The sequence below is a fragment of the Volvox carteri genome, assembly GCF_000143455.1.
Source record: "Volvox carteri f. nagariensis unplaced genomic scaffold VOLCAscaffold_54, whole genome shotgun sequence".
Classification (NCBI taxonomy): Eukaryota; Viridiplantae; Chlorophyta; class Chlorophyceae; order Chlamydomonadales; family Volvocaceae; genus Volvox; species Volvox carteri.
Window position 1 is genome coordinate 421,956 of NW_003307597.1, and position 12,352 is coordinate 434,307.

The 12,352-nt window shown below is 51.4% G+C and overlaps 1 protein-coding gene across 1 annotated transcript; it reads left to right on the forward strand.

Moving 5' to 3' along the window:
• Positions 1-233: 233 nt before the first annotated feature.
• Positions 234-4,674, forward strand: VOLCADRAFT_42256 (uncharacterized protein; the record flags this gene model as incomplete). The annotated part of the gene is made up of 10 exons (XM_002955675.1): positions 234-386; positions 587-664; positions 1,213-1,296; positions 1,709-1,780; positions 2,539-2,679; positions 3,174-3,342; positions 3,585-3,696; positions 3,763-3,840; positions 3,978-4,110; positions 4,522-4,674. Coding segments are annotated over 10 exons (1,173 nt in total), but the record flags the coding sequence as incomplete, so codon positions are not given.
• Between the last annotated feature and the right edge of the window lie 7,678 nt (positions 4,675-12,352).

Consider the following 12,352-nt stretch of genomic DNA (forward strand, 5'->3'; position numbering starts at 1 on the left):
AACGCGAAGAAGCTTCAGCACTGCCCTCTGGACGCCTCTTTTTCGCCAACTCAAACGCTAGCTTTGCGGCGGCAGCGTACTCGTCGGCCTCGCCCGCAGCTGAAGCTGCAACGACGGCGGTGGACAATGCTGGCAGTAGTACCAGCAGTGCCGAAGGACGCGCAGGCAGCATAAGCAGCAGCAGTAGCAGTAGCGGCAGCAGTAGCAGCAGCAGTAGCAGTAGTGATGCGTTTTTGGAGGTTCCGGGAGGCCGTCTGCCGTACACTTCTCAGTTGCAGTTCGTAGGGGGTCCTGAGAGCCCTGCCCCCAGCATCCCCTGCTACCGGACGATAGACTCAACTGGCCAAGATGTACGGGACGCGCACGTGCCGTACCCACTCAGCCAGGTACGACAGAAATTATAAAACGTATAATTGCGACATGAACTCCTGATTCAAAGGTCCCTCATACCTCACCCTCATTCACAACACATGCACACGATACCTCACACGCGCCGCGCATGTTGGCGATGTTCTGGTCGCTAGCATGCTTTACTGTTTATGCTACTGCTACTGCTGCATCTGGTACTGCGACGGCTGCCGTACAGGAGCTAGCACTCCAGATGTACACGTGCATGGCCCGGCTACAGACCATGGATACGTTGTTCTATGAGGCTCAACGGCAGGTATGTATGTATGTATGTAATGTATGTATGTATGCATGTAAGTTGTTACAGGGTGGTATAGCTTCACCAGCGGCCCCCTTTCCCGAGGCAGTTCCCTGCTCTCCCCTGCGAGAGGGGCACCCTAATCCATTCACCCCATTCGACTTCAGAATGTTTCGGCAACTCACCACCAGCATCCAACCACAAATCTAGCGGATCAACGGCGCCACAGCTGAGTTCCTGGTCAGCTCGCAAATTGCTATAATCACGTCGTACACCGTCCACAAGATGGGGGGCCACCTCCCAATTCAACACCCCTCATACACCGAGGAGGCGGCAGGCGGATCTGAACCAGGACCCTCCGGGAGCAGAAGTCAGGCCTTAACTTCTGCCAGCCACCTGCCCGCTCGTCCATGTATGTATGCATGTGTGTAAGTATGTGCGTCCGGATGCCCCATCCAGGTTGCACCTCCGGTCCTCATTCCCCCGCCCCCCTTCCACCCCTTCCACCATCCCCTTCCACCCCTCCTCCCTCTCGTCCATAATTCGTCCCCCCCCCTTATGCCCAGGGTCGCTTCTCCTTCTACCTCACGTGCCAGGGGGAGGAGGCCACCAACATTGGCTCAGCAGCTGGACTAGACGGAAAAGACATGGTGTGTGTTTTGGGGGGGGGGAGAGGGGGGCTGGGTCGGGAGGGCACGGTTGCGGTTCCGGTGCCGTGTCGTACTGTGTCGTGTCTTGTCGTATTGTGTCGTGTGTGGGGGAAGGGGGGTTTTGTAATGGTACACTTTGCGGCCGTATGAATGGTTGATGTACGACATGCCGTATGATATGTCCGGGATGTAGACCGCAAAGGTATCCACCGAAAGGTATCCCATCAGTACGGAAAAGTACGGCACAGCGATGAAGTGAAGCAGAGCCCGTTGGAAGCTGGTTCGTGGCGTCGTTGCACATGACGTCTGTTGATCGTCCTCCGTAGGATTTGCCGTACATACAGACCTTACAGATTTACAAACGCACATACAGACGAACAGATACCCATTTCGCGCTCTTTCGTCTGTGCAGGTGTTCGCCCAGTACAGGGAGCAGGGTGTTCTTATGTGGCGGGGCTTCACCTTGGAGCAATTTGCAAATCAGGTAATGGGTTTTATGTGTTGGGGGGGGGGAGGGGGGAGGGGGAAGGGTTGAGGGGGAGGGGGGAGGGGGAGGGGCACGTGGCAGCAGGATGCCTCGATATAAATACCACCGTGATCTCCGTACGCAAAAGTCGTACATGAGCTGTCACATGTTCTAATCCACGCCACGCCACGTCGGCCACGCCGTGCCACGTCAGCCACGCCGTGCGATCTCTAAATGTAGTACAATACGGCAAAAACATTTGGCGATGGCAGGGTTACACGTGTGTTGCGTGCACAATTACCATTTCCTTGCACACAACGAGCGGCATTTCCTGCTACTCTCTCACAACAACCAATGCACGGCCAACCATACTTTCTTTTCTTTTCCCTTCCCTCCCCTATGCGCTATCTTACCCTACCTTACCTCCCCCCCCCTCCGTTTTTGTTGCCGTATTTTTGCTGCTTCACTCGCCAGCGGTTGGTCTTATCCCTCCTTTCCTTTACCCCCCTTTCTTTGGCTCCTCTTGGACTGCCCTCTTGGAGGTTATCTCTTTTGAATTTGTCGCATATGACTCCTGTCCTTGCCCCCCCTCCACCCCCGCATATGACACCCCCCTCCCGCCCCCCTCCCGCCCCCTCCCGCCCCCCTCCCGCCCCCCTCCCGCCCCCCCTCCCGCCCCCTCCCGCCCCCTCCCGCCCCCTCCCGACCCCCTCCCGACCCCTCCCGACCCCTCCCGACCCCCTCCCGACCCCCTCCCGACCCCCTCCCCGCATCAGCTGCTGGGGAACTCCCTGGAGCCCGGCAAGGGCCGGCAGATGCCCATCCACTACGGCTCCCCCGAACACGCCTACCAGACCATCAGCTCACCGCTAGCCACGCAGATGCCACACGCGGTCGGGGCAGCCTACGCATACAAGGTGCGGTTGGCGGGGGTGAAGGACAGGCTTGTGAAAGAGGCTGTGTGAGTATGTATGTTGTTACAGGGTGGTTAACTTCGCCAGCGGCCCCCTTTCCCGGGGCAGTCCCTGCTCTCCCCTGCTAGAGGGGCACCCTAATCCGTCACCCCATCCGACTTCAGAATGTATTCGTTGAGTTCGGCAACTCACCACCAGCATCCAACCAAATCTAGCGGATCAACGGCGCATCAACTTAGTTCCTGGTCAGCTCGCAAGTTGATATTATCACGTCCTACACCGTCCATATGATGGGGAGCCACCTCCCATTTCATCACTCCTCAAACACCCGAGGAGCTGGCAGGCGGATTTGAACCCGGGTCGACTGGATCGACTGGGAGCAGAAGTCAGGCCTTAACTTCTGCCAGCCGCCTGCCTGAGTATGTATGAGTATGTATGTATTATTGACATATGCCCGTGTTTCATGTCGTACTCGTTTTTTACGGAATGTACGGCAGATGGACCGCGTACAGCAGGTGGCTGTCGTATACTTTGGCGATGGGGCATCTTCGGAGGGTGATGCGCATGCGGCTTTCAACTTCGCCGCGGTGCTCGGGGCGCCCGTCATCTTCATTTGTCGAAATAATGGCTATGCCATTTCGACGCCAGCACATGAGCAGTACAAGGGTACGGCGGCGGAACGTTGCGGCGGTCTTATTTTGGCAATTCGGGGTCTTTTGCATGTTTCCTTGCTACTATATATCAGGATATAATGAGTATATCAGGATATTATTAGTAAATATATATAGTAATAATATCCCGATAATACTATAATATCATGTTCTCATGTTCTTATGCACACTTACTATCATCCACACCCTCACTTAGGTTATTGCGGTGTCATGTTTCATAATTGTCATTGTCCGCAGGTGATGGCATCGCCGGCCGTGGGCCAATGTACGGCATCCCGACGCTCCGCGTCGATGGCGGTGACGTGCGCGCGGTGTATAATGCGGTAGTGGCGGCGCGGGCGCGGGCGCTGTGTATGCCGTACGGCAGCTCCGGAACCGGCTCGACTCCTGGCGGCTTCTTAGGTGAAGCCGGCAGCTCCGGAACCGGTCCCGTTTTGATCGAGTGCATGAGTTACCGCTCCGGGCACCACTCGACTTCTGATGACTCTACACGGTAGGTGGTTTCTGATGCTGCCGGCTTTTTGCTAATGTGGTTTTTTTCATCGGTCTTATTATGTATGTCTTAACCTGCTGCTTCCTAAGAGTTTTTTGTTGTACGGTTTTTTGTACGGTTGTTGTACCGTGCTGCAGGTACCGCACCAGCGAAGAAATGCGCGCGTGGCGGGCGCGCGATCCAGTGGCACGTTTCCGTACGTGGCTTGTACGACGGGGCTGGTGGGACGAGGCGCAGGAGGCGGCGTTGCGGCGAAATACCCGTGTACAGGTTAGGAGGGGTTGGGGGGGCGGGTTGTAGGGGGCGGGTGTAGGGGGGATGTCGGGAGGCCAGAAGCGCCACCGCAACAGCAATCTCGGTGGTGGGGGCAAGCCACCACACACGCGCACCAGCATTACCCACATGCACACCAGCATCCGCATCCGCATCCGCACAACAGGATGGCTTCGGAGCGGGTGCTTTCCATTTTGGAGGCCTACCGGGAAACAACCTCCCCCCCCCTCACCTCACACTCTTTGTGTTGCCTGTTGAGGCCATATTACTTTGCCATTTCGTTAATGATGAAAAGCCTTCTTAAGGCGTAAGGCTTGATTGTCTCGCATGATGATGGCGAATTCGAGGAAAGGGTTTTATGATCTAAAACCCTTAAACCCAAAATTCATAAAACCCACATGCATACAGGTGCTGGAGGCGCTCGACGCCGCGGCCAAAGTGCCCAAGCCCGAGTTGTCCTCCCTCTTCACCGACGTATACTCAACCATCACTCCGCTTTTGGAGTCTCAGAGGAAACAAATACTGGAGTTTGTACGGCGTCATCCTTCCGTGTGCCCGCCGGACGTGCCCGTACAGTAGTCATGCATGTGGGTCGTACGGTAATGAACAGTTCGTATTCGCATGCCCGTCTGGCAAGTTGTTATAATGGTAAACTGTTTTTGTAGGTAAGTAGCAGGTAATTGGGAGGTAGTTGAGGTAGGTAGTTGAGGTAGGTAGGTAGGTAGGTAGTTACGAAGTGTGATCTATTTTTCGGGCGCTGTTTGGGCTTCTGTTTGCCGTAATCCGTGTATTCGTTGGCGTTTGGTAGTTGGTGGTTGATCTCCTAAACTGGAGGTGAGCAGGGTGAAGGTGATGGATGTGTCAGGTCCTGCTGTTGCGAAATGCAGTTGCCTGTTGCAACTAAAGTTGAAAGCCGGAAACAGAAGAGGATTTTTTGAGTTGCGTATGCACGCACGCAGAAGCTAAACCTTTGGGAAAATGAAAAACTTATAGTTGGGCGGCTGCAGTCTTGATTTTGATTTTCTTTTGGCGCCAGAGGTGGCCGAGCAAAGTGCAGGGAAAGATGGAGAGAGATGTGATCAGTGATGATAACGTGAGAAGAAAGGATGGATTGACATGTTGAAGAAGAAGAAAAGAAGAAGAAGAAGAAGTAGGCGGAGATAAGATGAAATTGGAGGTGAGGAAAAATGACCAGCAAGCGTTTCCTTGCCGCGCGGTTGCTTCAAGGTGGCAACAAAATGGGGCCCCGGGGCTTTCATGCTTTGCAATCTCATCCAAGTCCGTATTTTTATCCTCAAATTTATTGCATCAGCCATACAGTCTGCAGATAAGGTTGGGCAAAAAGGAGGCAAATTGGCGGGAAATCGAAGATTTGAAATTTGCATTCCTTTGGCGCCCCGCGAGGTGGATGTAGCTGGAAGAAGATTGAAGGATTGGCGGAAGGCGATGGTAGCTAGGCAGGGCGAGCGGAGGACGGCGCTGATTGCTGGCCATTATTAGCCTCTCGTACGGCTCAAATTCTTGCCTGTTTGTACAATATAGGTCCTGCTTTTGATTGTACGCTATACCAACCCCAAGCATGCAAGACATGCTCTTGTAAGGCATGCATGCCTTCCCTGGAGTATCCAGTTCTCTGTGTGTATCACACCTTTATGAATATGTATTCTTCGACACTGAAGACCAATATAAAATTGGCGTTTGTCGTACGAGTTGTACACTTCCCTCCTCCTATGACTCCCGGTCGTGTGTGCAAGTCGCGGCGGCGTCTGGTCCGTTATATATGGTTGATTACGCTGTGGTCTCAGTCTGTTGTTCGGCGACTGCGTGTGATGGATATGCCTGGTGAGCAGCAGTTGTGGGCTGCGTGCTGGTCGTGCCTGGCCACGCGCGTGGCTCCTGGAGGAGTTTTGGGAGGCCGGAGTAGCTCTTTGCCGTGGAATCCCTTCAGGCTGATTATCCCTTGTGTCGTATCATGTCGTATCGTGTCGTATCATGTCGTATCGTGTTGTGTCGTGTTCCTAATCAACATTCCATTGGAGGCAATGTTGGAGGCGAGCCCCTCCTCTGGCGTTGTGTTTTTCAGATTTCTCATGTTGTTTGGTCCACATGAAGATGTCAGCCGTGTATCCTATATACTTCCTGTGGTGCGTGTGTCCGTGTGTCCGTGTGTGTGTATGTGTGTTTGGGGGCGGGGGGGAAAACAGTACAGAAGGGAAACTAAGATACACTGCACGTAGATGAGCCCTCGTTGCATGGGGGTATCACTTTCCCTGTTGTAACCTTACCAAAGGGTGGAGGTCCACCAAAGCTTATTCCACAAGTTACCAACCGACGTGGCGGCCTGCGTGGACGTGGACGCGCTTCATTATCAGGGCATTAGCAGGGTTGGGTCGGAGCCGCTTTCCGATGGCTCGAGGCTTCGTGGACTGGCGCAGCTGTGTTGTCCGATTTGAGGCGGCTGGGGGTCCGAACGGCGTCATGGATGGAACTTTTATAATTATAATTATTTGCTTTCGCATCTTAATATTTATTTATGTATCTCTGTTATCATAGCTAGAATACTTTTGCTTGCGGCTTTTTGATGCTCCTGTACTTTGCGCGTTGCTCATCTGCGAAATGGGAAAATGTACGTGTATACCTGTTGTTGCCGCCAACAGATGGATCCTCGAGTGGATGCATGCGTGGAAGAGGGCCGTGTCGTGTAATCCTTTTGCTCTACCGCTATGAACGCAAGTCGGTGTCGCGGATTGAAGACGTCAAGTAAGCGAGCGATGGATCTGAATCTTCCCGACCTTCCCGAAGCTCGAGAATTGGTGCGCAGCAACCGTATCGCGGTAAACAAATCCCAAGGCAGATTCGAATGTATTCCAGAATTTGTATATCATGTATTATACACGTTCAAGCTGTGAACTTTGGGCCCTACACTTGAACGTGCTGCAGCCGGAGGTGGCTAGATGTTGGTGGCCCCTACGATCATCATACCAGCAGCCGCCAGAACCGCAGATGCCGTGCCATCTGATTTATTTCTGTTCAGGTTTTATTGCTATCATAAAAGATGCGGACATTCCGACAGTCTCGGAATGTTGATGCTGGAGAGCAGAACCACGTACGCGCTTTGACTGTCTAATTGCCTTTAGTTGTCTCATCTGGGTGATTGTCTAATTTGTATATTAGTCTCTAGTGCAGTGATGCACGGCCAGCTGGCCCGATGGCTCTACTCTTCGTGAGTCTGGAGGCCACTGCAACAACCACACACACACGTAAGAGGAACCATACGGCACAGGGAACTATTCGACTATTTCTCTTCCCCGAGGGCACCTCAGTTACAGGCAATGCTCGATTGCGACGGATCGGGCGATTCAGTCGTTGTCCGGTAGCGACCGAAGCGAAGGTTGCTTGAGCAAGCTCCAGATCAGATAGATAGGGTCTTACAGGTATGGGTCACGCACCCCCAACCATGTAACACACACATACATAGATAGATAGATAGAAATTATTGCTGAGGTAGCACGTCCAAAAGCAGCATCGTGTACGAAAGCAGATGCCGTAATCAGCGTCGCGGAGTTTATTAAGAACCAAGCAACGCTAGGGTAATAAGGGGTTAATAAGGCGCAGACGTGAAACTGATCAGAAGGAGACGTCCTGCCCGGCTGCTTTAGAGGCGCTTGCGCGGATCTATCTATAGCGGCGTTATGCGCCGCTTTGCCAATCCTGCACGCAAGAGACACTGCAAGGCATTTTGTTGTTGTCCGCCATGGGCAGGAGCGGGCAAGGATGGTGCAGGAGAAGCTTCACCCGCAGGATTGGGGATGCGTATTGCTAGGTGTCATCTGATTCTCCGGTTTAAGCAGCATCGTTCCAGCATCATTTTGAAATACGTTAGCCATGGATACTCGTGAGGCATGGGCGGTGCCTCAAAGATTTGCTGTACTTTTGAGAGCTGTGAATGGGCAGGGGTGTCTAGCTGCCCGCCGCCTAAAAGATGCAGGGAAAAGCGCTAATCCACCTACCAAACTGTACCAAACGGCCTTCCAACTGTCTGACTGCCAGCCCTCCAGCCCCGGCAGGGGTTTTAGCTTCGATGGCTCACGCCACTGTCATTGCACATCTATGAGATTAGCGAAAGCGCAACGCTTGACGGCTTCCGCTATTTGTTCCCGCCAAATCTGTACAAAATGCACCGAAAATCAATTATACTTTGTATAAAAGCCTAAGTTAAAGCCTACGTTTCTACAGCCTAAAGTGTGCCCAAAATAGGCAAAGGAAAGTGCCGTAGGATTAGGACGCCGAATCGCGATGCAAAATTGGAAAAATTTGTGGTAGCCAAGCTGTAAATTTAGAAACATTGATGCCATGTGCATTATTGATTAGTGCAATAGTAGTATTTCCCACGCCTAAACTTTGCTAGAGAAGGGTCTGTATTGCCGTATGTCGGGATGGCCAGGAAATCAACCAGCCAGACGCCAGATAAATATCACGTTCACTATCTTATGGCAGCATTGTGGCCAAGAGGAAGCGCATCTGGCTGCATCAAATTGCAACACGCTCCACAGTCGTACAGCGTTTGCAAGCAACTTCCGTGTAGCATCCGTTGGACCCGTAAGGGATTCAGATATTCCGGAATGTGCAGCTATGTAAGGCATTTTTATCTTAGTTAAGAAGTTGACAAGCACTCAGTTTTATTTTGCTGAAACAGACGGTTAACCAACCTACACCTAACCTCACCATAACTCTTGTTCGCGCGAGAGGTAGCGAGTTCTTTTCTTTTCAAATAGAATATCAATTCCCTTATCAAGAAGCATGAGCAGTACTTGCTTAGGCTACACAATGACTGTTGAATCGTTGCAGGCGCAACCTGGCAGTTGGCAAGTTCAAGGCCTGGACTTTCTTCGAGAGATCAACTTACCACCTCTAAGGGAAGGTAGATAATGTCACGAATCATTAACTCATTGGCAAAGCTAAAGTCGTCCTTCGTAGTATTGATGCAGCAACGCAGCGGCAGCGGCGTGAAACCTGATGCGCTTTCTCATAACACTGCGATGATGCCAGAAATTCGCAAACCAGCGTTAAACATTTGCTGTGAATTCTGTGATATTTGCAACTCTTTGCAGTTCCCACGGACTGCCTGGACTCATCCCTACCCGATGGTCATCTCCTGTCAACAGGTAAGGCACCACGCTGCACGAAACTTCGCTGCACTTAAAACTCTCATGCTTTATGTTTGCGAACATTTAAAGGCAATCTTTTGCCGCGCGCGCGGGTCCCAGCCCGCGTTTCAAAACAACGGACGTTGAAACTGAGATGATGTCGCAGCAGACTGCTGAAGTGCCTTCTCGTTCATGCATTGTCCCGTCTCAATTTTAATATCCCTCCGTATTCCGTCATTGAAACATACTTCAACAAATGCACTCCTTTTGGTTTAATTTCATCACGCGTCAACGTGTGTTGTTCTGGCTTAACACATACACCCGCACGCAGAGGCAGAAATTACCCTGCGCCGCGGACACCATAACGCGGAGTTTACTCCTCCAGGGTAAATTCTTCCGCCCGAGGGCATATTGGGGTTCAGTCCCCCTCATCCCGCGTGACCCATTGTGTTAAGGAGTGCACTTCGGATGTGTATGTGTATGTATGTGCATGTTTGTGTATGTGTATGTATGTGCATGTTTGTGTATGTATGCGCGCTCATGCGCGTGGATTTGCGGATGGCAGGTTGGCATATGGTGGATCTATTTATCACCGGAACATGTGCGCTTTGTACGCAAAGAGCTCAACCAACCTGTGAGCCAATGTGACACCATTTATTCAACAACGCTCCAAGGACCGGTTCCGGAGGTTCACGCGCCCTCAATCAATAATGGAACCCAGGAGTGAAATGAAACTTTGCAGGGTTTTGCCAAGTTCAGGCGGCGGCAATTGAGCGGGGCCCTGAAAGGGTAAAAAGAAGATAGGAAATCCAAAAACATCACAGCATGAAATAAAAGCCTCTGCGCTTTTGCGGCGGTTGGCTACCGGTGGTTGGAGATCACTAAGTCAGGATGCTGCTGGGTGAGGTACGGCAGATCGGCGGCGAACCGGGTATAGTGCAAAAGCCTCTCTCGCGAGCAGTTGGCTACACATACACCTTTTTGTCGGTCCTGATGACGTCAACGTGCGCGTCATGACGTACGAGTGTAAATGCAGGAACGTGTGAAGCGCGAGGTGGACTCGGCTATGTTACTTCGTGTCGTCTGCATTCGTTTTATTAGTAGGGTTTTAGAGTTTAGGATTGACAATCCTGGTAAGAGGTTTTAGGGTTTGGTCTACTGACCCACCGCCTTGGACTCTTCGAAACTCGTATTCTGATGAACAGCCATTCAGCACGTGTGTGGAAAATTATTTTATTTGTGTTCTTGATGATGACGTAGAATGAAGCAGCAGCAGTGAGGCAGGACAGACGGACAGACGGGATAAAACAAGGGAACGGGCCCAACAGCTGATGTACATTGGCTGAAAGCTGACCAACAGTCACAATGTTGACATACGCGCTATAAGTATGATAATTATTATCATTGCCATTAGTCGTACATTGTCTCATAATAGATTGTCCACACACACACACGGATCGTCGTGTTGATGTTGTACATAAAAAGGTTGTTGTAGGAAATGTTTCTTCTTCTGTACATGATGAAAAGGTTGTGATAAACAAGAGGTTGAGGCTGAGGAGAAAAGCGAGGCGGTTTATCATTTAAATTTATTATTGATGGAATAGGAGCGATCTCGCGCCGGAGGGGGCTTACTATCTCTGTGTGTGCTCATGGTATGCATGTGTAATCCATGTGCCTTGTAGCTACTGGATAGTCTTGAGCTCATTTGCAGCTTGATTGGTGATCTTTTCTTCCCATTCCCATCTCTTTGGGGGACCAAGATTGTTAGCAAGGCACTGTATTTCTGGAGCTTAACTCCGCAATGTTTTGGTGACGGTGAAGTAATACTCCGTACACATCCGTACACTGCGTTTTGGATCCGTTTAGGATTTTGCCTGTTTGTACGACAGCGAGTAGCTCCGCGACACGGCAGCATTTCATAGCAAACTGTAATCCGAGGAGCCGTTCAAACCCGTTGCGTAGCGTCATTCATTCATTCATTCATCCTATCATTTCGCGTCTGTAGTTTTCCCAAGGTGTCAAGGTGTTTGTTCGGGGGCGCCTGGTGGTTGTTTTTGGCAGCGGGCTGAAACGGGGTTGGGTCTGTCTGCAGAGAGAACAGGTGTGTGTGGAGTTGAAGCTCCTGGTGCAGCGCGCCGTTGACACCACCACCACCACCGCCATCACGAGAAGAGCACCATCAGCAAGAGAAAGGAGCTGTGTTTTTGGCCACTGTGAACGCCAACGCTGTGGATAATTCTGGGGAGAAGCACTACCTGCCAGTTGCGACATTCAATAGCCAAACGGGTTTTTACAGGAGGTTAAAAATTCCCTGTCGGCCCTTTTCAGTACGTTTCTCTTTTCACCTACGCATGTCGTACACGCAGCACGACGAAACCTTGCTTTGATCTTTTAAAGCCATCTCCCCCAGCTGGGGCCATCTGTAAGGAAAAGGCCAATGTATGTATGTATGTATGTGTGGAACAGGGGGGTCATATCTTCTCACCCTGCGGCCGCTACCCGGCACACCCTGCCTTCCCCGCGGGTATTTCGGGGCGCCCTCATCTTGTAACTCAGTGGATCGCTCAGGTTGAGCACCCACCACCGGCATCCAACGGAATCTGCCGGGTCGACAGCGGCCCAACTCCATTCCTGGTCGGCTCGCAGGTTAAAACTTTATCCCAGGTCATCACCGTCCATCGACTAGGGGTCTTTTTACCTTCCACCATCGGAAGGATTTGCGACGAACTTTAAAGCCCACAATTTTAAACGAAGCAGCATAAAAGCACAAAACACGGATCTCACATCAACACATACATACTCACATACTCACATTTTCCAGAGTATGCAAAGGATCTGGTTAAAATCTTTGCCGTACCTGTGTACGGCATATCTTGCATAAAGCCGCCCCAGCAAACCAACCAGTTGATATGGTATATGATGATGTAAGAGGACGTACGTAAGCATTCCCAAATGCTCGCAAACTCGCACAGACATATATACTCACATACACACGTCCATTCACCCACGCTTGCGTGTATGTATGTATGTATGTCCGTCGCTATTTTCATGTATATTTCATGCATATACACGTAGGTCATCAACAAAATATT